We start from the raw sequence: 26,996 nt of genomic DNA on the forward strand, positions 1-26,996 counted from the left end.
GGGTGCTAAACACACAGAACCTGATGGCAACTAGCTGCAGTGGGCAGCCCCGACGCCTAAGGAGATATTTGGGCACACACAGACTAGAGAGAGATGGAGCTTTTTTTTTAATTCCCAAAGAAGTGTTTGGGGCATCTGAAAAAGCAAGGTAAAAAATATAGAGCATGAACCAGCAAGATTAGCCCCATGTCACAATGTACAGGTATAGCCCAGAACTGCAGATATTTCCTGACATCTCTCAGTTGTGGATAGGCAGCATTGCTCACCTGGAGGTATGGAGGTAGCAAGTTTAAAGAAATCCTTATGGAAAGGCTTTTTTGGCCTTGGGAAGCCAGGCTTGGGCAGGTAAACAGGTGGCACTTGCCCAATAAGCCTGCTTCCCTTTATATGTCTGTAATCACCACACACAAAACAGAGAGTTGCACCTCTGCAGATACTATCCTGAGGTAGGCAACCAGCAAACCTCTGACATTTGAAGGGAAACCTCACCCTTCTTCCCTTCATGATGCAAAGTCCCTGGGGTCCATCCACCTTCCCACACAAAAGGGTAAGCTTTCCCCAAAGCTGTGGTCAGGCACTCTATGCATTCCTTTCACACCCTCCTTTACGGCCGTGCAGGGGATATCACCTCCCTGCTCTTATCCACAACTCACCACCTCTTACGAGATATGGGTACTTGGCTGGAGGTCCAGGCACAAGTGCCTGGTTGCTCTGGGATGGCCAGCAGCTCAGCCACCCCATCGTGCAGGGTGTCATGTGCTGTGGGGCACAGCAAGGGCCAGCAGCTGCTTGTGGGGTGGCCCAGTGCCAGCAGGGCCACACTGGCCTGGCCCCAAATGGGGAGCTGGGAGCAAACATGGTGCTTGCCCAGAGCAGGACTGCAAACCTTGCACTAGATGATCTGGATTAGCCTTGAATTTCAGCCATCCCAAGCACAGAGAGACTGCCTGCTCACTCACCACATGGACTACTATAAAAATACCCATCTCTCACTACCAAAGGTCCTATGGGCAGTGGAGGATATATCCTGTGAAATTAATTTCCTTTGGGCTTCCAAAGGCCTTTGTGGGACCATGCTGAAGGACAGGAGATTTATAGGCACTTCTAACACAGACACTGTAGGTGGTGGTGGAGCCCAGGCAGAGCCTGGCTGACTTACAGACCTGATGAGCAGTGCAAGACAGCAACAAGGGGTTAAACCAGCTAGCAGGTGCCAAGAGGGAGAGACAGACAGGGCTTCCAACCAAAAGCATTCTTTATTCCATTGCCAGTGGGATTTTCTGTTGTGTCTGCCCAGGGCACCCTTTTCTGCCTTTCACGGTGCCTCTGCTCTCTGAATCACACAGAATAAACGCAGCAGGCACGAGGAAGGCATCAGCTGGCTGCCTGAAGATAGCATTTTAATTAGCCAGCAACCAAAACGTGGACGTGACCAGAAGCCTTTCAGGGAAAGTTCTCATGCACACGGTGAAAGGCTGTATGACAAGATCAGAGTGCCAGCCTGACAACCTGGCCCCCCTCCATGTGTCCCTGCCTCACCTCGGGCCACGGCACAGGCGAGCCAGGTGCAAACTCTGGGTAGGGTGAGGGGCAGCTGCTCTCCTACGTCCCAGCCTCTCCAAAGGCAAGGTCCTCAATCATGTACAGCCTCTCCAATCAGCCTGAGCTCACTTCCCACACCAAACTATGATCATAGTCCTCACAAGAGATGACAGCCCAGTTATACCCACCATGGAGAATAAAGAGTTGGACTGCTTCCAGGGCCCCAGGTAACCCTCACCAGAGCTGGCTTGGGCAGGGTCTTCCTGATGTTTAAGGCAGCTACCTTGGCTCTGCTGCATCCACACAAATTCTGTGAGCTGTCCCATCTGAAATATGCCATCCGGCCACTGTCTCATGAAGTACGTGTCTACCAGGTCATCTCGCTCTGCAGATATCCTACTTCTTCTGAGCCCTTAGAGGTAGGAAAAGAGAGGGGCACCAGGAGTAGCCAGTCCAGCTCGCCATTGGTGGGACAGAATTTGATGTGTTGGGTTTGACATGCTGATGATGCTTTGATGTTTTGTGACTGACAGGAACATGCTGACTCATCCATACAGGAGACCTGGGTCCTTCATGCTGAGATTTCACATCCAGCTCAGCCCAGGGGAGAAGCACTTACCTGAGGGTTTCAATTTTTCCAATTTGATGACTTGTAAACATTTCCCAGATCACAGAGGCAGAGCAGGTCTCCTGAGGATAGGCTTGCTGTCTTCATCACTTTGCACAGCCACAAGTGGAACAGCCATAGATCCACACAGAAAAAAAGCCAGTGGTGAATATAGAAGGGAAGCAACTCCTTTGGGTTCCTCATGCAGAAACATCCAGGTGGCTTATGTTCCCACCTCACTCCTGCAATCCACAAGACGTTACTGAATACAGTGAAACAAAATGTCCTCAGGTACTCATCCTCTTTCCTCTGCTCCACTCTCTGATGAGGCAGTGACTGATGGTCCACCTGTTGAGCTACTTGAGTCCATCCTAAACAGAAGCCAGATTCTTTACCTTCGCAAGAGCAGGAATGATGCAGCCATGAACTCAGTGGTCTGTATTACCCTGAGTCGCCTCCCAGACGTTCAGGAAACATCCTGCATGCTCCTTTCCAGTGTGGACAGATGACTGACACGTGACACATGCATCTCCATGGATAATGAGGAAATTACACCACTGCCAAAGTTTTTCCTCCTAGACCCCAAAGCACATCACAAAAGATGCAATGGTATCAAGATCCCTCATGAAGAGATGAGCACTGTCAGAACTAAACAGGTTTTTGTTCAAAGTCATCCAGGATGGCAAGGTCTGGCTGAGCCATCACTGACAGCGTGTTACATGCACACAGATCCAACTGCAAACACCAAGTCCATTACCAGAAAGGGCAGGCTCACAGCATTACTTTCACCTTGGATTGTAAATTCCACCAGGATTGCATCTACTCATGTCTGTACAGTACTTAGCTCATGGGACTTGACTCCTGACAAGAGAGGCAGGGTTGGGACCATCACCACACTGCTTGGCATCACGCTGGGAAGGAACCCAGGAGTCCTGCCCCCTTGGTCCTGCCCATCACACCACCCTCTTCTCACCAAGCAGGGAACTCTGGCTGAGCTCCACACAAGGATTCTGGTGCCTACCTCCCATTCATTTCAGTGGGTTTCAGGTACCTAGGTGCTTTTGGAAGCTCTGGGCACAAATCCAAGAGTCCAACTGGTAGGTTGCTGTTGCCCTGTAGCCTCCAGAGGCAATGCTGGAGAAACTGTTACACAATGGAAGAAAACCAGGATGCAAGGCAGAAGGAGAAGGCAAAGGAAATCAAGGTCAGAATTAAATTCTTTAATACAAAAAAGGTTTGTTTGTTGTCGTCGTTGTTGTTTTAAGATATATCTGTAATTTCTTTGTTTAAAAATAAATATGTACTATGGAATATCTTGAAAAAATTCACTAGACACAATATGTAGTGTTAATATCTTTTTTCCCCGCAATTATTACAGATAAACAGTAGCACCAATAAATAAAATGATAACAAATATTAAAATTAAAAAGGAGAGAGATTCAAGATGTAGAATATTCTATTTTTTCCTGTTTCTTCTTTTTACATATATAAAAAAATTGTAGTGTCTATTTAATCCGAATCACACATATACATAAACATATATATATATACAAACACATAGCCAAATATATATATAGTATGTAGATGTATATCTAACCGTTGTCTCAATAGGAATGTGTAGGGGTAGGTGTTAGAGAAATTAATTAAATAACTGCCCATAACATGCTACTGACTCTGCCAACAATTGGGGAGAGACGGGATGGGACAACAGGAAGGTTAAATTTATACACAACCAGTACAAAAAAAAAAAAAAAAAAAAAAAAAAAGAAAAAAGGAGGTACGGCTTATAAATAGTTGAAATTAAATATTAACGAAGAATACTGAAAAATCCCTACTCTTTAATTAAATTATCTGTTTAATTTCTAATTTTAAAAGGGATATTAAATAAGTATATAAAACACTTTCTCTTCCCTCCCCCAATCGGAAGCCTCTGTCTTGCACACGATGCAGCATGAGTATTCTACATTGCAGATGCAAGCACCCACCCGTGTGTTTTCTCTCCTTCTGAAAGCCATCAGTCGGATGGGGAGATCCTAGTGGTTAGTAGTCGCTTGTTGTGAGTCTGTTTTTAGACTGTCTTGTCTTTTTGGAAGCTTTCCATGTTGTACATTATCAGGCGTTGAAAATTCAATTGCAGATGATGTTTGGCAGCATTCTGACACAGACCGAGTACCTTTTTGATTATTATTATTATTAATAATAATTTTAATCACAGAACTAGATTATATATATCCACATAGATGTACAAACACACTTTCAGGGGTGTGTGTGTGTGTGGGCACGTGTGTAAGGTGGGTTTCAAGTACACCACAGCCTACACTGCAGATACACACATAGCCAAGAACCTCACGACATAGCTAAGGGACTCCAGCTGTCTTCACATTTGATTCCCCAGCCCAAGACATGGAAAAGGGGCCTGATATTTACAGTACGTCATTAAAAAAAAAACTTGACGTTCTTCAGGGTCATTCACACTGGGCACGCAAACTGAAGGCAGCAAAAGTTGCTTTCTTTTTTCCCCTCTTCAATCTTGGCATACATATATATTATTTTTTTATATATATATATGTATAAAAATAAATATATATATATAAAAAAGAGAGAAAAACACATACATACATACATACATACACACAAATGCATACATTCCCATACATACACACACACCCCCACTACTGTGTATATACTTCTGATTAATATCCCTTTCCAGAAATGTTCCATAAGCATCTTGGATGCTCTTGAGTGGCAGCTCTGTGCATGAAGAAAGCAGACAGTGCTGAACAACTGTGTGGCTATGCACCGGTCCCCATTCTTGCTTCAGCACACTGTAGACCTTGTGTCCTTCTGCAGCCACCAAGGGCGGGAAATCTAGACTCCTGTGATAATTCCTTGAACAGAAAGTCAGTACGCATCAGCTGCCCACCATCCTTAAGAGAAGCCAGCATGACTCTCTGGCAAAGGTTCTACAGCGAATAAAGTCAACGCAAAATGTACACTGACATCCCATGTCCCGGCAAGGCAGGCAGGTTATGAGACGAGTAAGGGCGAAGGTTGGGGGAAGAGAGGGGAGGAGGAATCCTTGATCACGGAGATGGCCATTTCCTTGGCCTTTGACCCATCGCACCCTAGGATGCCGCTCTTTGGAACGCCCTGCCCATCCTCTCCATCACCTCTCCTCCCTGTCCCAGGTAAGGAGAAGGTGGTTTGTGGTACAGCACACTCTACAGAGAAACAGCGGAGGCCGCACAAGTCAGTTAGAGTTAAGAAGTTTACACCCAGCGCTTCTACTCAAGTCCAGTCTTAGCTTGTTTCTTATGCCCCAAGTAGCCCGCTTGTGTCCACAGCAGTCGAGTATTATCCAGTGAAGACACCAATAACATTAGCAATGTTAAAAAAAATAATCAGTATATATATATATATATATATTATATATATGTGTGTGTGTGTGTGTGGTTAAGATATACATATATGTATATATAGATGTGGTTAAAATATATATACATATATATATATGTATATGCATGTATACACACATATATATGTATGCATGGGAAAACCCATCAAATACACCCCTATAAGTCTTCCTGGCTCTGTTATTTAGCAGCATAAAAAGAAAAATAAAATAAAACAGTTCAAAACCCAAAGGTGAATTCTGTGCGGCGGGTGCCTTGGGGAATGTTCCTTCCGGAGTCCATCGTCCGTACTGAAAGTGCTGTGCTCTACCGATCCTTCATTTTTAGGGTTCATTTGGATTAGTGTTTTGTTTTGTTTTATTCTGTCCAGGCGAGAAATCAGGCTCCAGAAACAGGGCTGTTTCCCCTTCTTTTCCGCTGCTCACCGTCTTGGTTTTTCACATCTGTCGAAGAGGAGAAAGAAGGAAAAAAAGAGAACAGGGGTTAATGTTTGTGATGGGGGTGCAGCTAGGGCAGGGAAGGGAAGGAAGGGTGGTGACTAATGTGTTTAAGAGCACATGGTGTTAAGACATGGCATGACGTCACTGGTGGGGTGAAGTGCTGGGCAGATGGGGCAAATCAGCTGAGAATCTTGACCCCACAAATGAGTCAATGAATTCTATTCCCCCAGGCTCACCTAGACAGAGCAGAGGGGATATTCAAACAAAATTTTTGAGCAGAATCAGTGGCTTCTCACAGATAAGCTGAGTGTCTTGTTTGCATCTTTGCACACCACACACACAAATACACACGAACACAGAAAAACAAGACTAAGCAATGCATGCAGAGACACACCCCAGCTCTCCACCTAGCCTCTTGTTTGGGTTGGAAGCAGTGCAGACAACAAGGCCCCATGCAGGCAAGAAGGTGAAAAGTAAGTGCTTTTCATTCCACTAGATGCTGTGAGTGGGGGTTAGCACCAGAGAACAGCAGTGGCCTGAAGAAGCAGCAGGAGAAATGAGAATTTACCCTCCCCTGCAGGTCCCAATACTAATTCTACAAGAAAGAACAAGAGGAACTTAAGCTTAACTAGCTTTTTATCTGGAAATTGATAAGCTAACCACTCCTATGACTCCTTCCCCTTTTTCTGGCCAACACATTGCCTCTGGAAACCTCCCTTAGTGCCAATTATCCCATCACAGAGAGGGACCAGTAAGATAAAGTAGCAAACCTCTTCTGCCACTATGATTTCTTTGGGGTTTTTTTTGTTTTGTTTTGGCTTTTTTTTTTTTTTTTTTTGTTTCTCATTGTATTTATTACTATTTCTCACCCTTCAAACTCTGTGGGGTAATTATCAGTTACTCTGGGCTTTGGGAAAAGGAACGGGGGGAAAAGGCCAACACTAAGTCTGGTCTCAGACTTCAGGGGTTTTACTTGCTAGGAGAAGTGTAACTCTGAAAGTTGCTCTATTATGGCCCCTCCATCAATTACTTTCCCACTGAAATTACAGCACCCAGAAAAATTCTCTGTATACAGAGCAGTTTCCATCATGCTGGCAGTGCCAATGCCTCTCTGGCTTGGACACAAAGCATTTTCACACCCAAAGGAAGCACTTGCTACTTGTAACAGCCTTAGCCACCCAGCCAATGGATGTCTCCTCTTTTCAAGATAGAGCCACAGAGGACCCTGGATCTCTCTCCCTTGTATTCTCCCCTTGAGCCACTGACCCTGCAATACTGAAGAAACAGGAACAATCTCCTAGATCTCTGTGAAGGGGATCGGAGTTCAGAGTCACAGCCAAGTGCTCATCAGCGACCTCATTTCTATGTCTCCCTCTACACAGGCAGGATGATCCCACATCAGAGGTGCACACATAGCTTGTGCGAGTCAAGACATCCCACTGAGTTCACCAAAGTGCCCAGGTGAGAACCAGGAATCGGTTTCTTTATGTGTCTGTGCTGCAGATGGTGTGTGACAGCACTCAGATGACACATGCACAACATGGATCTCTGAACAAACACTAACCCCACAGTGCCTTTATGTCTCCCACCTCACATCTGAAACAGGCACCTCTGCCTTCACCCAGGGTCAGACTTAAACCTGCTGTATTCCATTCACAGTCCTGACTGCAGCCTCTCAAACCACAACTCTGGACAGGACATGGACAGGGAACTGTGAGCACAGTACAAAAACACAGGGTGCTCTCCCTGGTCTTTAGAAGAACAGAGGCAAAGGAGAATGTAAGCTCAGCCTTGAGGGAGGCTTGTAATGGCTTTCCTCATTCTGCACACAGCAGAGCATCTACAAGCCACAGAAAAAGGGCTTGGAAGACAGGGGTGGTCAAATCCTTGTCAGTTAAGGATTTGTCTTTGTCCAACAGTATGCTCAGAGTTGTGTACAGGTAAGGTACAGAGGGATACCGACCGTCCCCTGCCTAGCTCAGCAACATGAACTCCATTATCCTATTCTATGGTAAAGAATACCTGAGATACAAAGGGCCTGTCTCTGGGAGCCATCCCCATCCAAGTCCTGAGAGCACACCTGAAACAAACAGCTGCCCTCTGACACAGGGAAACTCTGTCCTTGCCCCAGTCAGACCCTCTGCTCTCTGGCCCGTGTAGGACAGCGAAAAGAAGTAATCAAATAGCACTGGTGCCAGAAGTCAGCAGGAAGCAAGCTCCCCCCCTCTTTCTCTTTCTCTCTCTTTCTCTTTGTGTGTTTCATCCTTCAGGACACAAACCTGCAAGTGCGCTCGTTTAACTCAAGCTGCCTCGACTTGCAACGTGAGTCTGTGAATTTGCAGGAACATTTACAGGTCTGGGGATCTTGTACAAACAAGTGCTTTCTCCTCTCTGAGCAAGGCTCACAGTGACTGCAAAAAGGCAAAAGGAAAGATGTCTAAGCTACAGCGCTTCAGCAGAAAGAAAATACACATGCAACACCCTGAACATCAAAGCAATCCCCTTGCCCCCTCCCGCAGCCCCCATGCTGCCAACTGGAGTGCCATGGGCTGATGGATTTTCCAGCAGCACCTCAACAGCCCCAGGACAGCAACCCCTTGCATTAGCGCAGAGAAAGGAAACAGGCCTTCTGCACAGTATTCACAAATGCTGCATTGGATCCATTGGCTCAGGCCAGAGGGAGGAAGAAGGGGAAAGCAAGGATGGGAAGGTGAGAGGTCCCAGCCAGCTATTGACATATCAGTGAAAGGAATTCTCTGAAGTGGACTATTGGAGTAGAAAGAGGCCAGCGGCTGAACGAGTTAAATACACAGGGTCTCTCCTCCCCTGGAAAGCAGCTGGGCTCCAGCACCACATGCTGACCCCTGCAGCTGGCACTGCCCTCCTTTCTGTAAGCCCCATCCCAACCTCACCACCTAGGAGTCTCCTATGGAGGGGCCATGAATGTACAATGCAGAATTTTGTGAACCACCATGAGAGAGGCAGAGCGAAAGAGACAGACAAGCCAGCAAATCCAGCAGAAAGAGAGAAAAAAAACCAGAGAGGCCCCTCCTGGCTCCCCAGCACCCCCTCTCTGGCTTCCCACTGTCCCACCTCTCCTCTCCACCTGTGACTCCACCAGACACCACGCACACACATGTGTACACACACACACACACACACACATGCACGGCAGATGCCAGCCTGCCTGTCACCAGTCATCATAGCAGTGAGGACACGAGACAAGTGGTGGAAAGCAGATGACAGAGATACAACCGGAAGGCGTGAAGAGGTGCAGGGTACTCGTCCACCCACCACACTCTTGTGCCTTGGGACAACGGTCACCACTAATGATTAGAGAGCCAAGCAAGCTAAAGCCACCTTCCCTGAGATAGCCTTAGTGCCAGAGCAGTGCCACCACCAGCTCTGCCCCTGCAGGATCTGCAGCCCACCAGTGACTGGGAGGGGAAGGTGAGATTTGAGCGAGCAGCAAGCAGGCAGATTGCTTTGGGGAGAGGGAGGGAAGAGAGTCTACAAGCAGAGGACACAAACGTACAAGCTGAGTGGTTTGTACCGGCCTTTCTTGCGCTTTCTCTTTTGACCCTTCCCCCTTCCTCGTTTTGATTTTCTGGAAGAAAAACAAAAAAAAAAAAAAAAAAGAAAGAGAGAGAGGGGGAAAGAAAGGGAGAAACAGAGAGAAAACGGAAGAAAATGCAAGGAAGAAGAGAAAAAAAAATACAGCCATGTGCCTTGCTGGGAGGGGACAAGCACATGAGGCAGGACTGGAGGGTAAATCCCAGGGCTGAAGCACAGATCTCCACCTCGCACGCACATTCACCGGCTCCAGTGCTCCTGTCAGCTCTGCAACCAGCCTGCCCACAGCCAAGCCAACACCAGGGAACTCAGCAGAGCCCACCTCCTGCAAGGCTGCTGAGAGCAGAGGCGGATCTGCTGCAGCCTCAGAGGGGCACCTGCCCCCTCCAGAGAGGGGCAGTGGGAAAGGGGCAGGGGTGAAGGGGAAGGAACAGAAAGCTTTGTGAAAGCATCGCGCCACCACGGTGAGTGCAGACAACCATACCAGGCAACAAGCACAGCTGCACAACGACTGACAAAAGGCAACCTGAGTGAAGGGCTCTCTTCAGGGAAGAGGAAACCACTCTGACCTGACGCACTGCCCAGTACTGGGCCTAGGAGGGGGCAGCTGAGCTCCAATAGCTCTGCTGCAGGGTGGGTGGCAATCCTGCCTTGGGACAGGAGCACTCCACAGACAAGGGAAGATAGCTGATCTCTGAGGAGCTATCCAACCTGAAAGGCTTTGCTTATCCACCTCACCTCCTGCCTGGGGTTCAGAGGACCCCAGGAGACCTTACTTGGATGTTTGTAACATCTCCTCTGGCAGCCTCTATTCTGAGTACTGAAGAGTAAAGAGGGGGAAGAGGATGGCCTGACCTAGTTATTTTACCCAGGAGATAATCAGCAAGCAGCTTTCAGTTCTTCCCTCCTTTCCCTCCTGTCACTGTCCACATGGACCTGCCACACAGACAAGCAGATGGAGCCAAGGTACTGACTCCATTCTGAAAAATTCACCAGTTGCTTCTGATTCTTGGGCAGGGGCTGAGCAAGCAGGGGCTAGGATATGCAGTCCTGGACACTAACCATGGATCTCTATGGGCCATTGAGAGCACAGGGAGCGAGGGAGGCTGGAGCCTGTACTGCTCCTTGAGCAACATTAGCATAGGAGCAAGGGAGAGACATGCAAGGAGAAGGCCCTAGGCAGAGCACTAGGGCTTGTCAGGCAAATGAGTCCCAGCTCTGAGGCAGTTCAGCAAAGGCTCCCTCGTTCCCTGGTGCAGCCCACCTCGGGAGAGAGCTGTCAAAGGGAATTGGAGGGACAGAAGAGAAAGCACCATAGGTGTCTCCTAGGCCCTGTTCAAGTCGTCTCACTGGAACAAGTGTCAGAGCATCAGCTCAATCCCAGTTCTGCCCTACATGTCAGGCAGGAGTCACAGGGAGACGGTGAGGGGAAGAAAATCAACCTGAAGGGAGGAGAGGGGTACCAATATAACAAGACTTTCAATCTGGCACAAATCAAAGCACATCAGTCTCTCCCCTCCCTTCCCTTCCTTCCCTGGGGAGTGCAGAACCAGCAAAGAGCAGGCAAGGTGCTGTTAGAAGAGGAAAAGTGAATGCAACACAGTCCGAGCTGGCTGCTACACCCACACCCCATCCTCACCAGAGCTCATACAGACCAAACTCTCACACACCTTCAAACTACAGAGCCACACAGATGGACCGTCCCTGACACGGCCCTGTGCAGAGAGGACTGTTGGCTGCACGCAGTCTGATGCAGCCAGGAGCAGATTTCCAGGGAGAGGAGGAGAGGCTGGAAGGCAGCTAGAAACATACAACCACCAGGAGAGGGGTGAAAAAAGCTCTCTCTCTCCTGTTCACTCCCTCGGTCTCAGATTCAGCTTCATCTCCAAATATTCACTCCTTCCTCTCCAACTCCGCACCTCTAAATGGCAGAGTTGCTTTCCCAGCCATGCGCAGTCCAGCTGATCCTCTCGCGCAGAGAGATCATTCTTTCTTTTCAACGTTGTTTTGTATTTTATGCTCATCTCTGCAACTACTGCAGGATTAGAGCTTATTTTTCTACTTTCCACAACCTTTTTACTTTGGAGAGGAAGAAAAGGGAAGGTTGTGACTTAAGCTCCTTCAGGCCACTAAAGCAAACTCATCAGATTCAAAAAAACCCCTCATGAAAGCCTTCACCGAGACCCAGCTAGGACATCCACCTCCCTTTACACCCTCCCAGGTCCCCACCCAAACAAAACCAGTGTCACATCCTGCATGGCAATAGTCCTGCCTCCACCAGGCCTCTACTTCCACCTCTCCTTGTAGCCAGCAGAGCTCCTACCAAAGCTGCTGTGAAAGAAGCCAGCAAGTACTCACTTAAGCAGCAAGAAAAAAATTAATAATAAAGAAAGCCAGCAATTTGCAGTAACCAGAAACACCCCAGGAAGAGGGAAGGGGAGAACAGGGGCTGCACCTTGAATCCATTCCAGCAGAACAGACACGATGGGACTTCCCTGACTCGGGAAAAAGCATTAGGAATGACTGCCATGGCCATGGGTCATGCAAGGTCCATGTCTGGGGTATGAAGGAAGGACCATCAGAAGTGGGTTTCTGTGACCACCTGGAATGGATTCAGAGCATCGCCCCATGCAGTACCATATGCCATTTCCAAAAACACCTTCTTAAAGTGAGTATATCCAACCAAAGAAAAGGGCAAGGGGCAGTGGGGAGAGGAAATGCCAACCAACCACCAAAAGAGAAAGGAGGAAAAGCTTGTCACTTACTTTTCTTGTTTGTTTTTGACATCTTTCTTTGGTCTGTGGAGGAAGACAGAACAAAGGCTTCATTAGAAGAGAGCTTATCACATATACTTCTGGTATTATCCCCAGTTCCCACCAAGTCCAGGGAAGGTCATGTACACACAGCATTGCAGGACGCCCTCAGCACTGGTTAAGGGGCCTGACTCAAAGTGGTTTTGCTCTCCTGTTGACCCTAGCTGGTAGCTAGGGCCAAAAGATCCCAGGATGCAAGCTAGCACTGTCCACCTGTGATAGCTAGGGATGGAAGAGCCCTGACAGCAGAGGGCTTCTTTTCCCAGGCTCAGCCATCCCACTGCAAACCAACCGAGAAGGCTGCAGAAGTGTCTGAACAAGAGTCCCAACCCAATGGCAGAAGAAAGGAAAGGCTCAGAGTAAGTTTATTGCAAGAGGAACCAGTGCTGCTCCATTCTCACCTGCAGTCACATTTACTGTGCTGTAAGAAGCTCATGTGTGATATGTGCTGACTCTGATGGGGTTTAATTCTCATGATCTGGAATGAAAGAAACAGAAAGGGTCACTGCCTGCTCACTCTTCATGTTCACAGCCCCAAATCAGGCTGCTGTGCAGCAAAGCACTCACACCCCAGGTGCTCCTGGGAAGAGCAGGGCAGAGTTCGAGCTAGCTCTGAGGCCCCGTTCTCCCAGCCAGGGAAGGCCTTTGATCACAAGCGAGCGGCAACACCAGACTTGTGCCAAAGCTCTGTTTGCTCGTGCATGCCCAGTGCCAGCACTGGTGGACTGCCTTGGAGACAGGCATGGGAGAGGGTGTACCCCCATAGCAAGGTCCTCAATGAGCCCTCCCTGGTTGATGCTGGACATCCAGCCTGCTTGTGCAGAAGCCATGCTTCAGTCTCACACAAAGGTCCCAGACGAAAATTCCAAATCCAACTCCTTTTCCTTAAGCCAGCATTCCTCCCCAGCTGACATCTCACTTTCTCAGTAACTTAACACACAAAATAAATCTGGAGATCTGTGTTTAAAAGACCCTGCAAAGCCAGACATCACCAAGACCCCAGCCCAAGGTATATCCAGAGAAGTTATTTAGAAGCTATGGAATACTGTCACATTCTCTTAAGCCAGAGCATGGCTGGAAAACTAGCTCTAGATATCTGCTTTATTGCCTCTGACCCTTTACAGGCATGCAAGCATACCAGTCAAGAACTGTAATTCAGCAAGGAATGGTAGGAAGAAAACCATCCCCAGCTACACCAAGCTAGTATGGCTGGAGCCTGCAAGTGGAAAAGCAGTATGGGGAACCATGAGAGAGCACAGGCAGGTTCTCCAACACAGTTCCAACACAGCCCAAAATTCAACTAAAAGGACCTGCTGGTTAATCACTTAGCCCTGCACATCTCTCACAGATATTAAAAATTCACAGCAATATTTACAGTGGCCATTCAATAGGCTAAGGGACAAAAGTAGGTGAGGGAGCTATGGGTTGTGGGTAATGGGTACCAACACAATTTTGGATAAGAGCTGGGATCCAGTCTCACAGGCAAGGGCAGTAACTAAGCTCTCTTAAAGCAATTTGAATCTTTCCCCAAAGGCCCAGCCTTTGCTATGGCCACCTTCAGCAGCCTCCACACAAAGGAGGAAGAGCCCAGAGACAGAAAGGCTTTTCCAGCTGACATAGAACAGTTTGTTTCATAGATCCCCTTTAACCCCTGCCGTGGCAGGATAGCTAAAGACCCAAATTCCCTGCTCTGTTGGTACAGGCTGACCTTACATACCCTTCAGGAGAGAGTACTGACAGGTTCTCCCCTTTTGCCCACTCAGCTGCCTTCAGAACAACAGCTGTGTGTAGAGTTAGGGTGGTGCAAGGGCCCAAGGAGTATCTTCTTTAGAAACTGAGAGACAACACCATCAAAAATGCTCCTTTGCATTCTCTAAGCACAAAGCGCTCCTTTGCAGAAACTCTCCTTTGCATGCTCCTACCTACTGTATTTCGGCAGGAGCCAAAACACAGACTCTCCTCTTAGCCTTAAACAGACATAGGCAACTCATCTTTTAACCTTGTGTGGTGTAACACAGAGCACCAGGGTCAGAAGAAAGGTTCCCTGGGGTAGGTTGCACTTCCTCTGAATTAGCTGGGAGCTGGGACTTGGGGTGGCTGTGATGGCTGTCTTGCTTCCTTCCAACCAAGCATGGCAGATTGCAAGCCGGACCCTCACCTCCATTGTGACGTTGTACACATCCACAGGGACACATTCTAGGCCCTCATCGCCGCAGCAACCCGCACATCTCATCAGAGGCACGCAGGATGGCTTGAATATGTACTCCACCTCATCAGGGTACTCCTGGAAAATGTCCACCAGGGTCTCAATAGTCCTGCAGAAGCTGCGCTCGTAGACTTCCAGGAATTTGATAACTAAAAGAGGAATGGAGGGAATAAGTTAATGCAAACTTAGCTCAAGAATGTGTAGGGCTTCACCCCTTAAAGTGAGCCAGACAGTTGCAACACAACTACCCTATGCTCTTCACTAGCAGTCTTGCAGGCCTAAATCCATTGTCTCTGCTCTACATACACATACATCAAGTGGGAAGGGAAAAAGACAATCTCCTCCTACAGCTGCTTCAGGGCAAAGGCAAGATGGACAAGAGAGCTCATTGCCTTCCCGGTACCATGATGCACGCCACAGCTGACTCGTTCCCAAACCTCTTCTCTGCTATTCCCCATACTCCTGGTGTGCTGCCACTAAGAGTATCAGCTCAGCCAAAAAAACCCTGAAGCTGCAGCAGATAATCTGCGCTCTGGACTAAGGCCCTTCACTGGTTTGCCCTTTACTCCCTTTCAAAACAGTCAGCGGATGCCCCAGTGGTTTTAAAGCCAGAAGCATCCTTTGTACGGACCCCAGTGCACAGACACTCCTAAGAGCAAGCAGAGGCTCTGAACCATGGAGCTATGCATCTTCACTCTTCCTGTCATCTACCTCTTTCGGCCATGCAGAACATCCACCTCAGCAGGTCACCAGGGAACCATGACAGCATCCACTACAAGTCACAGCCTCCATGTCTCCACACTGACCACTTTCCCACACCGAGGAACCAAGCCACCCACTGAAAGATTCAAAGTAGGCTCGCAGCACCCCCAGGATTAACCAGACTATATATTTGGCTACTGAACCACAATGAGACAGTGTGGGAGGGGGAACAGGGTGGATCTGCCATTATCCCATGCCTTCCCTACAAATGGAGCAAACACTAACCGCTTGCGATCTGCACTGATTTCACAAGTATTTCTCAATGTTTCCCAGTTTGTTGCCAAAGCTTCATTTTGCTGCTTGGTCAAGGGTTGGAGAGATTTAAAGAGATGAGAGATAGTACAGATAAGTACACACACACAAACCCCAGATGCTAGTATAGTACTGCAAACAGTGAGTACCTGGAGCCCTGCAGGCCTCCTAGCTCTAGCACCACACTGGCAACAGAGGATGTCTCACATGGAGCAGAGGGTAAGAGTATGCACAAGGAGATAGTACCTGCCCCATGCTGTTATGCACTATAATGATCCACCTGTACAGCATGCAGAGTCCTCCAGCACCAAGGTTGATAACTCAGAGTGATAAGAGCAAACTGCTTGCATCATGGAAAATAATGGTCTCCAGTAAGCGCTTCTAAAGTGCCCTGAACTTGTGACAAACTGGCATAAAGGTTACTTTGCCACAAAAATGCAAAAGCTGCAGGGCTTGGAGCTCACAGCCCGCAGTTAATTGTTGAAAGTTAATTCTAGGTCATGCGGGGCTGACAGTGCCATAGTGCTGAAGTGCTGAGAGCGGGTATAAGAGGGCAGGAGCTTCCCTCCAAGGAGTCTGAAGTGTCAGAGAGCGTGAGCAGCTATTAAAAGAGAAAGTGGCTTGTGAAAGGGAAATGCAGCCTGGCAGGCATGGACTGCTTGTTGGTATTCCTTGTCCAGAAGACAATGTTTCTGTTCCTTGTTCCTTCCCTTCCTCTTCCCTGCTCCCCTAAATGCTGTATGTCTCCTGTCTGTCCTCCTATCTTGTCTGTGACTACCTCCTTCTCCTCCTTCTTCCTGTTCCCCTTTGGAGTGACCTTAGTCACCGCCTATGTTCCAACAAGTTGAACAATTTAATACGTGGGAAATTCTGCGGGCACAAAGATAGTCGCTGAACTACGCTGTTGATTATTCACACTGTGCCAGACACAGGATCTGAGAACTCTGGCAGCAAAGACATAGTTCAGGATCAAAATGCTTACAGACCTACGTCAAGGGGAGGGATGGAAAGTAAGAGGGAGGGAAAGCAGCAGTTACCTGTGCAGATCAAATGCTGCTCGCCACACCAGTCTGGGATATAAAGGAGGCAGAAAACAAGAGTAGAAAAGTGAAGTGAAACTGACTGGTATCTGTCATGCTTTCCTAAATATTGCATTATCCAGGCATTTGCATTACTCCAGAGAAACCAGACTACAGAACAGGCCCCAGAGCAGCATATTCAACTTCTTTTGCAGGGTCTTTACTTTTACAGCTACACTCCGACAACTATACTTGAGATCTGAGAGATTTGACAGGACTAAATCGTTCCCATGAAGAATTTGGGAGTTTCTATGTTTACTTTAAAACATGATGGTTTTCCAAAGTCTGAATCAGCCTCTGAAAAGGAACCAGGGAATCTTTTCCTAGCTGCCAGTCAGAAAATCCTGCCACAAAAGGCACATTGCCTTATTTTGCTGGACACAGAGCATTCACATGGAGACTGCACAACACTCCATAGTTCATTTGCACAGTTAACACCCAAACCAAACCAGAGCACACGACTGAGGTACAGTCAACCTCACAGCAAAGCCCTGCCCTTTCTACCATACCTACCCTTACTCCCATGTACTGGGAGTTATACTGCACACTTTGCTGGGCTGATTCTGCCTGTGCTTCCTTTCCATTGGTTGTGTCACAAATGGAAGAAGGTCTCCTTCATGGGGAAGCACAGAAGGTCACCGAAGGACTAACACCACTAGGTGCCCTCCCTTCCTGCAATCTGGGCTTCAGCCCACATTAGAAGTTAATCCCACAATTAAATCACACTCCTACCCTGCAAAACACCTCCAGATTTGAGTCAGAGGTTCTTTGTTGTGAATGGAAGTGGAAGGAAGGTTAAAACACAGACAGGACCCACATTAACTGTTCAAGGCAGAGTTTAAGTTCAAATTTGGAGCAGTTGAGTGAGAACATGCTGGACTAGAAAAGGAGAAGTCTCTGATCATTTTGCCTCCCTCCCCATCAACGTCTTAGCAGCAATACAAACACACTGTTATTTTGAAAATAAAAGTGCAGCCACAAGTGATGGTGGTTTCCTTTATTTATACCAGAAAATCTTTTCCCGTGAAACAAAAGAGTGTTTGTCTGACCCCTCTACAACTTCCTGTGCCACAAAACATGTGGAAGCCTCTCTTGAGCTCAAAAGGGTAGGGGCTGAAGCTAAAATAACAGTCTCCAACCAGACTAAGTCCATCCCAAATAAAAACCTGTCACAGTCGGACATCTCAGAGAAAGCATAAAATGGCCAAAGACACAAACCCACCTTTCAGCCCAAGCCCCTAAGAGCTTCAGAGGAAGGAACTACAGGACCGTCCCTGGGTAACAGAGGTCCATGATCATCTCCTCTTCACAGAGGAGAAACTGAGGTATAGAGAGAGGACCTCTAAGTTCAAACCACAGGACAGAAGTAGAGCCAGGAGTCCTGACTTTTATTTCACAGATGTATCTACACTGCAGAACCTGAAACAGCACCAGACAATAACACTGAAGTCTCACCACTTACATTCCCAGACCAGCTTCTCCTGCAATCCCATCAACCTTCTTGTGACAGAAGTTAATTCTGTTTGATTCTTTCCCTCCCCAGGAGGGATTTGTTGGGCACAACAAATGGCACAGATGGGGACACTAGCTCTTTTCTACCAACAGCAAAGAGCTGGTTACCAAAATAAGCCTCACAGCAGGCTCCATCTTGATCCCTCTGGAGTCACTGAACCTTCTTCTGTTGACTTCAGCAGGAGCAAGGGTCAAGAGCAACAGGCAGCAGCCCACCAGCAAATCAGAAATTTTGCCAGCACAAAATGGACACCTACCCCAAGCAGAGCCTGCCACAAACCTCTGGCAACACACATGGAATCTGTCACACCAATAAAGTTACAGAAATTGAAACTGACTGCTACGAAAAAAAAAAAGGCAATCTGGGCCCACAGTGCTGGAGCCCTCTGCTGACCTCTGGCTGGAATAACGCTGGAGGTCACAGCCCGTGGGGACCCTGCAAGGCGTCTGCCAGACCCCGCCATGCAACAAGTGATCTGCTCTGCTACGCAGGTAAGGGGAAAACATGGTCAGGATGGTCTTAAAGCAGGTGATGATCACCTCAGCCTGAAGGTTCCGAAGTCCACAGCTCTTTTATCCCACTGCTGAACTGAGGACTGCGGACAGAAGCCAACCTCCTGACACACATGGGGCTTCACCAGACAGGGAGCTCGCAGGAGATATCTCTGACTAACCCAGGGGCTGACTGCCCTTCTGGTCTACATTTACTTGCATGAACCAATGAGGCAGGGGACACTGTCACACCCTGGCCTTTGGGCAACTGGAAAGACACAAGATCACAGCAGCTGCAGAGACACCACCTTGTTTCCCCACCAGGAAATGGTCCTGTCCATACTGGACAACCAGGAACCAATTATTAGAACCCATCAGAACCTATCAGAACCCTAGAGTGCCATTCCCTGAATCTGCAAAGTTTGCCAGCCCAAACCAGAATAAAAAGGTGTATTTTTCAAGCCTGGCTCTTTACAGCACTTAGTAATCCCCTGACTGCGGGGAGAGGTACCTGAGACTGCTGGGAGGCACGAGCCCAGAAAATCATCCTGGACTGCCCCTTTTTCCTTCTCTTCCTCAGAGACCAGCCGTCTGGGGGCTGCTCCGGCCTTTGTTCAGGGATCAGCCCCGGCCACCCAGCTGGGCATCACCAGCCCTGCCAGGAAAGAGGCGGGCAGCAAAATTTGACAAATCCCTTCCTACAGCACTGTGGTGAATCCCCAGCAAGCCGCGCGCCGCTACTCAGCTCTTTGTGTGCGCCCCGTATGTGTGTAGATAGATATATATATATAAATATATATATATATATATATATATAAATGAGCGTGCGTATGTGCACCAGTGCACGCACGCAGTTTCACTCTGAGTTGCGGTAAGCCAGGGGCGGGCTGGGCCAGCCCTGCTGCCCGCCCTGGCACCGCGGCCGCCCCGGCGCCCGGCTCCACGGCCACCCCCGGCCCCGTGGCCCGGCCCGGGCCCGCGGCGTGGGGCGGGGGCGCTGCGGCCGCCACCAAGGGGCTGATGGCGGCGGCGCCTCCCGCCGGCAGCCCCCGGTCCCGCTCCCCGGGAGGGGGCGGTGTTGGCCGCCGGCGGCTCCGGGGGCTCCTTCCCCCCAGCCCCCGGCCGTCCCCGCCCGCCGGGAAGCCGCCCAGCGCTTACCTTCATTGGGTTTCCGCTCCCCATCCCCCAGGGCCGGCGCAGCCTTCGATAACTGCAAAGACAACAGAAAATCGGTCACAACGCGGAACCGGGACGCGATCCCGCGGCGCGGGGGGTCCCGGGCAGGATCCCCGGTAGTCCGGTCCCGTCGCCCCGCCGGGCAGAGGGCGGAGGGAGCCCCGGCGGGAGGGGGCGCCCCCGAGGCCGAGCCGCTCCCCCGGCGGGCACAGAGGGACCTTTTGTTTCCCCGTCCCCCAGGGGAGCCGAGAGGGGCACGGGCAGGATGGCTCCGGGCCGGGCGACGGGGCTGGCAAGGCCGTGTGCCGGGCCCGAGGGACGCCCCAAAGGGAGAAGCGCGTCCCTGGGCAGCTGCTGTCAGTGACGGCGGGCAAACATCGGGAGCAAATGCGAGCCCGGCGGAGAGAAGTACCGGGGAGACCGGCTGCTGCCGCCGACACCGACCGATGGACCCGGGCAGCGCTTCTCCCCGTAAAGGTGACTCTGGCCCGGGACGGCAGAGGGGGGAGAAGGGCAGCCAGACACGGAAGGGCATCGCTCCCCTCTCAGTGTCACAGATGTCTGTCACCCGGCAGTGGTGGCCACGGAGGTGTCGGCATCTGGCCGGGTGTCAGGGCGATTAACTGTGACAGCACCACTTTGCCGACGGACGCCGCCAAACCGCCCGGGTTTTCTTCCTCTCTGATGGAAGGGAGGGCGACGCGCGCCCTCACCTAATGGTCCCAGTCCCCACAGCCCCTGCGTGGATCCCATTCCTGCCCTCCACAGCTTCCCCTGGGCCAAAACCGAAAAGCTCTGCAGTCATTCCTGCTGCCTTTTGGGACTAGGGACATTTCCAAAGCACTGATGCAGGCAGGAGCGATGACAGGTAACCCACCCCCAAAATGGTATGGAGAAATATTACACCACTTTACTAAGGAAGTCTTTTTAATTCCAGGTGAAACAAGAACGCCACTCTTCCTGCTCTTCGTGAGGGCTTTAGCTCTGACGTAACTTTCCAGCCAAGTCAGGCTTCCCCCTGCTGTTCTGTTCTGAATCAAAATGGAAAAAGCCAAGCTTTCTTCACTTCTCCGAGCTATGTTGCCACCTGTGTGATGCCATCCACCCCAGAACCTGCTGCCTTTTCAGCAGAGGCCCATAAGAAGCACGGGGGTCCATACAAAATACTGCTTTGTCAGCAATACGCTGTGCTCAGGCTTAGAAAAAGGCCCTCTGATGTTGTAGCTGAAGACAGAACTGAATTAAGGCCAAGTCCACCCCAAGCTCACAACAGGAATCTGCCAGCTATGGTCTTCTAAGCAGTCCTATGCACAGGGCAGCACCACCATCCAAGCAGCCGAAAATGTCAGCTTTTAAAAGGAGGGGGCAAGAGAGCCAGCTAGAAGCCCCTCTCCCAGACATTCCTTTGTGTCTGTGCATAGTTCCCTTTGTCTAAGGTCCCCCTGACCGAACTTGTTTCTCATTTCAATCAAAGTCTTTCTATACCTGGACATAACTCAGCAGCCCAGACCTGAGCTGCCCCATGTGTGGATCTGTTTCTTCTCTGGGGAGGAGGGGGGGCTGTGTGCCCAGTCTCAGTGCTGTGACAACACTTTAAAAAGCAGGTTCCTAGAAACAGTTTCATTCCTGAAGTGTGAAGGTCACTGCAACAGCACAAACAAAATGGAGGCAGCGGAGGCTGCAGCGGCCTTCCAAAGCCACTCAGTGCCTGACAATCTCTGGGTAAAAAGAAAACCGCATCAAGGGCAGGAAAGCCTCAATCTGCTATGGCACAGGAAGAGGATCACGAGCCAAGTCAGTTCATTCAAGTCACAATGCCCCCAAGACTTTTCACAGAGGGATTTCTGGTTCACACACAAAATGACCATGACAGACTGAGCAAAATTAGTTTGGAGACACCTCGAGGGTCATTTTTACCCATCCTCTATGCAAAACTACCCAGCCAGCTGCTAAGCCCACTGCCTCCTCACGTGCAAGCACACAGGCTGCACAAATGATGAGAAGCAGAAGCAAGCCACACACACACTTTCACTACTCACCTGTGCCTAGCCAGCACCTCACCCTGCCCCTGATGTCGTGGAGCAGGAGCCACAACACTCTCGCAGTGCTCACCTGGACCTGGGATGTGATCTGACCCCAAAGATGGGAAACGAGATCAGTGCAAAATGGGCAAAGAGCTTCTGAGCTTTCCCAGGGGAGCTCTCAGCAGAAACTAGAAAGGATTCCCAGAACTATCAGTAACAGGCTTTCTGCTCACTATTCCAAGAAACTTTTCTGCCCTTTCAGCAGTGTCTTTCACCTGTGCCTAGTGCCCTCAAAACACGTCCACTAGAACAGCAGGTAAGGCAGGGCCTTGTGCCTCACTTAAAAACAGTCTGCTACATATCAGACTGGGGAACCAAAAACATTCCTCAGGACAAGCAGGCCAACTGTGCCCTTCGGTAGGAGCCTGAAGGTCATGCTCTCCTCTGCTGGCTTTTGGCATTACCCAACAGTTCTGTAACACAATTTCCTTCCAATAGATTTTCAGCATTTCACAGTAATGTGGAAGCCACCCCTGGCCTGGCCTTGAGAGTAGGATAAATGAGCCCAGAAATGGGGCTGACAGAGGAAGCTCCTTTTGGTGCTCTTTTGCAGGTTATAGCAAATGCACATCCCTCCCTCTGTGGGGTAAAATCTTCTCTAACAAATAAACCCACTTCACACCATCTACATGTCTGTACCTTCCCTGCCTCCCTTCTCCCCAGTCCCTGTCTAAAGCAAGCTTTGCTCTGAAGGGAGAGAAAAGGTTAATCAAGTCATTCCTCTCTAACCATCACCCCCCTCACCACCACCAGCAGCACTCTTTTTCTCCCTTCCCCTCCCCCTAATCTGTGCAGGCTCATTAAAAGAGCTTTGTAACTGTTTAGGACTGGAACAAACAATCTATCCACTTTGAGAGGGACTCTGGGACAGGAGTTAAGGCACTTTTCGTCTTAGGCACTAGAAATTCTCAGCGTTTTCTGCTTAGGAGAGAAGGGGAATGGGACTCACTGCACTCCTTCTCCATTGTACAAGCAGACAGAGGTCAGTAATCCTGCAAGCTGCCAGCACAGCCAAGGGACCTCTGACAGAGCAGACAGGAGAATGGATTTGGGGTTGCTCAGGAATCAGTGAGCCCCTCAGACGTCCCTCTCCCCTGCTCCCAAAGGAGTGCTCCTCTTTCCAGCCCATCCTCAGAGCACAGGAGCGGCTCTCGGGAAGGTGACCTGCTGTGTCCCAGCTGCCTAAAGGCTGTGGAAGCAGGTTCTGGTGGCTCCCCATGGTGGTGTGGTGCAGAGGCATAGCAAAGGCAGGCAGCCTGGTGGGTGTGTGATCATTAACAGTCTAGTCACAAGCGTGTTCTCCCTCCCTCGGTGTCTGATCACTGCCTCCTCCCCATGGCAATACAGCTGGTATATCCAGGTCCCTCTGCTGTTCTGGGGAGGAGCGGAAGAATTCCCAGACCATCAGCAGGAGTGACCTGTCACCAGGCTGGCAGCAAGACCCACAGATGAAGGAAGATGGGGAATAACCACCTGTCCCCCATTCTCTAGGAAAGGGAGGACTGGAAGGGGACAACAATGCAACCTCTCCAATCCCATGGTGTGTGAGGACTGTGAACACTGCTCAGCACAATCAATCAGCTGGGAGGGTGGCACTGCAAAAGTGCCTTTCCTTCCCTAGCCTGCATGGAAAGGCTATCACCACCAGTGGAGTCAGACACTTGTGGCATCAGTGCTGCCCAGACATGACCATGAAACAATTTCCCACCATCTAAGTCTTGCTGCAGGAGAAACCATAACAACCACCTCAGTAAGGAGCCATCCCCCTGAACCCTCACCAGAGGAGCACCGTGATTCCTTCATCCCTTCTCCTCCACTTCCAGGAAAACTGCCTGACATATGCTGGACCCTGCTTCCCCAGCTCAGACACTGTCAGGGCTTTTATTTAATGCTCTCTTATGTGCCTGGCTAGCTAGATAGATCAACCTGACAGCCAGATAAATATTATCATCAAAGCACAAACCCTAGTCCTGTGTGAAGAGTCATGCTTCCTGCCATGATCAGAGTCATCACCAAGCTGCCTACGTGAGATCTGCTGGTATTCCTAACGTTCCCATCACTGTGGTGCCCGGACAACCAACGGACAAATAAGGGCAGAACCGAAGGGCAGATCTCACCGTCCATCTGCCTGAGCACTTATATAGCCGACAGCACCCAGGTACCTGAAACTCCAGCTATCTCTCGTGTCTGTCCCTGCAACACCTCCCCCCGAACTCCTGTAATTCTTTCCTACCATTTTTTCCATCACTACATTGTTTTCTCATCTGCACCATCCTCCAGCCTAGGAGAAAAGGCAGCATAAGGTTTTTATGAGGACAGATAGACCTTGGCTCTACCTGATCCGCCGTTTCCTCTTCTGGGGAAGAGGAAGGGGAGGGGAAAAGGAACAAGGGGAGGGTTAAAGGGTGTTATCACTGGACACCAATACAGACTTGTCTATACTATAGGTGGGGAACAGATGCTACTGTACAATTTTACTGAGGAGCTGGGAGGCAAAGAAACTCCTATTGCGGGTGACGGTGGAAAAACTCCTGGAGAGCAGAAACAATTGTCCCACCAGCCAAATCCCAGCAGCAGGGAGCTGCTCTGTGCCACACTCAAGTGAGAGTGTGCCTCAATTCCCATCGAGCACAGCTGAGCACAGCCTAATGTGCGGCTGTCACTGGATAAAGTAGAGATATAACAGGCTAGAAACAAAGCGTGCAGTGCTTGCATGACTTCAGTTACAGCTGAAATGGCTCCTAATTGGGGAGTTGCCTTCCAGCATCGGTGCTGAACAAACAATGTGAATAACTGATTAGTTTGCAAGAGACGTTTATTTTCACGATTATGAGAGATGATCTGGCCCGTGCTCTTTCCAAGTGCCGAGCAGAAATGGCAGGAGAGAACTAACCTGTTAAAACCTTTAAAACGTAATCCATGCCTGCCTCGCGAACAGCCACTTTCACGTGGGCACTCTGTCTAAACCCCTTAATATCTCTTGGCAACACAGCCCTCTCGACTCTTTAGAAAACAGACGTATAGGACAGGTTTGCAAAGAAAGCTGCCCTTTTTTTTTCTTAAAAAAAAGGAAAGAGGAAGAGTTGGTTTCTAATTCCTCAAGAATGACAATGAGGTAAAAGTGATTGAAGAGGAAGCGAAAAATCCTTGGTTTTGTAATCTCGGTGCAGGAGATCTATATTTTGATTTTTTTTTCCTATCTGGAAGAAATTCTGGATCCATTTTGTCCTCTTTGATCTCTTATTTGTTTTTCCGGCTAGGCATTTTGAACTCCACACGGCGGCACGAACCCGAGCTGGGACCCAAGGCAAATATCGCCGAAGCAGCCTTTTGCAATGTCAGGAGACCCGAGGCTGATGCAAGAAGGCAGCGCGCTGCCTCCCTGCCCCGGCCCCGGCGGGACCCCACGGCCGCGCCGCGCCGGGAGCCCCGCGCCGGGGCGCGCTCCTGTGCGCGGGCACTCCGCACGGCGCTGCCGCGGCCCCGGGGGCCCCGCGGAGCTGCGGGCAGCGCTGTCCCCCGCTGCAGCACCGCGCGCACACGTGTCTGCGCCGCGGGCACCCACCCGCACCCGGCGCCAGCGGCCGCCGCACCGCGCCGAGCAGGTGGGAGGCAAAGGAGGGGCGCGAGAAGACAAAAAAAGGGGGGAAAAGTATTGTCGGCCGTCTGCCTTCCCTCCCCCCTCCGCTACGCTGGGCACAAAAGCCCCCGTCCCGCCGCTTACCTCCGCGCTCTGCAGATAGAGCAGCGCCGCCAGCCCCCAGCGGATCCAAGTGAGCAGAAAGTTCATGGTTGCCGGCGCACGCCGCGAAGCGGGACCCGCCGTGCTCCGCCTCGCCGCCGCCGCCCCGCTGCCGCCGCCGCCGCCGCCCCGCGCTCTCGCCCGCTCCTCCTCCGTGCCCACCGCCGCCTCCTGGGGTGCCGCCGGCCGGGCGCTGCGAAAGGTTGCGGGGTAAGGGGTGTTCCTCTTCGGGGTCTCCGGTTTCACCCCTCCATAAGCCCGGCTCTCCGCCGGCCCCCGCTGCTGCTTTCCGTGGGCGCTCCGCCGGGCCGAGCGCAGGCTCCGCGGCCGCACTGCCGCCGCCCGGCCCCCGCCGCCGGGCAGTCCGAGCTCCACAGCGGCGCCCGTCCGCGGCGCTCTCCCCGCGTCGGGGCAGGCAGGCACCCGCGCCGCGCTCGCTCGGATTCGCGCACTCACGGCAAAGTTTGCGCGGAAACTTTCAATGCATCTCTTTTCCTGCGCCCCCTCTTCGCAGCGGCTACCTCCGGCGGCTCCCCGAGTCGGGGTCGCCTCCCCGGGAGAAAGGGGCTGATTCCGCCGCCCCTTGGCCCGACCCCTCTCCGCAAATCGGGGTGGTGGTGGCGGAAAGGACGTACAGAGCGTTTTCCTCCTGTCCTCTCCGTTACTGTCTCTCCCTCTCTCTGTCCACCGCTTAAAAAAAATCAGAATAGTAATATATGAAAAAAAATTCCAAGCTGGATAGAGAGGGAGGGAACTGGGGCGTGGGAAGGCTCTGTAGGAAAGGGAGGAAAAAAAAATCCCAGCGGATCAAAGTATAGGTGGGGAAAAAATAAATTAAACGAGAGGATAAAGCAAGGCGGCAAGCTAACAGCAGGTCCCGGTGCCCGGGGAGGGCTGCTCCCGTGGCGCGCTGTCCCCCGCCGGCGCGGCGTGCGCTCCTCGCCCCCGGCGCGGCGGCAGCCCCGCTCCGCGCACTCCAGCGGCGGCTCCGCGCAGCACTACCCCCACCGCCTGCCGCTCGTCAGCACTCTGCAACTGAGCACAGCGGCCACGGGGAGAGACGCTCCGGCAAGTCCCACCTCCTCGGCTATGGCCCGGCCTCCTCCCCGGCTTCCTCCCCGCCTCTCCCCGCGGTTCCCCACGCCAGAGCCGTAGACCCGCGGCTCGCGCATTTCGAATCCAGCTCCCTGCCCTGCTTTCTCGCCGCGCTTTCTGCCGTGCCGATGGATACATGTTCGGGTCAAAATTCACTTTGCCCGTGGGAATTGTTCCAAAGTCCAGCAGAGCCATTTGGGGAGAGGGG

The 26,996-nt window shown here is 50.7% G+C and overlaps 1 protein-coding gene across 5 annotated transcripts; it reads right to left on the reverse strand.

Annotated features, from left to right (window-relative positions):
- Positions 1-1,707: 1,707 nt before the first annotated feature.
- Positions 1,708-26,500, reverse strand: VEGFA (vascular endothelial growth factor A). 5 transcript variants are annotated; one of them, XM_030945408.1, is made up of 8 exons: positions 25,676-26,500; positions 19,850-19,901; positions 14,547-14,743; positions 12,790-12,866; positions 12,341-12,373; positions 9,538-9,609; positions 8,282-8,413; positions 1,708-6,005 (listed from the first exon to the last, which is right to left on the reverse strand). In XM_030945408.1, the coding sequence occupies exons 1-8, from the start codon at positions 25,739-25,741 to the stop codon at positions 5,984-5,986; spliced, it is 651 nt and encodes a 216-aa protein (XP_030801268.1). In that variant the 5' UTR covers positions 25,742-26,500; the 3' UTR covers positions 1,708-5,983. The 5 variants fall into 5 exon arrangements, with proteins under 5 accessions (XP_030801268.1, XP_030801272.1, XP_030801269.1 ...); XM_030945412.1 differs by lacking the exon at positions 8,282-8,413 and having other exon boundaries at positions 25,676-25,799; XM_030945409.1 differs by lacking the exon at positions 9,538-9,609 and having other exon boundaries at positions 1,709-6,005.
- Between the last annotated feature and the right edge of the window lie 496 nt (positions 26,501-26,996).

This window comes from Camarhynchus parvulus, chromosome 3 (genome assembly GCF_901933205.1).
Source record: "Camarhynchus parvulus chromosome 3, STF_HiC, whole genome shotgun sequence".
Lineage (NCBI taxonomy): Eukaryota > Metazoa > Chordata > Aves > Passeriformes > Thraupidae > Camarhynchus > Camarhynchus parvulus.

What these genes read in the sequence shown, in the direction of transcription:
- VEGFA (XM_030945408.1), bottom strand. Translation starts at nt 25,741, where the DNA reads ATGAACTTTCTGCTCACTTGGATCCGCTGGGGGCTGGCGGCGCTGCTC. An exon ending in TCTATCTGCAGAGCGCGGAG is followed by an intron (nt 19,902 to 25,675) that starts GTAAGCGGCGGG and finishes TTGTCTTTGCAG; the next exon opens with TTATCGAAGGCTGCGCCGGC. An exon ending in CACAGTAAATGTGACTGCAG is followed by an intron (nt 12,374 to 12,789) that starts GTGAGAATGGAG and finishes CTTCCTCCACAG; the next exon opens with ACCAAAGAAAGATGTCAAAA.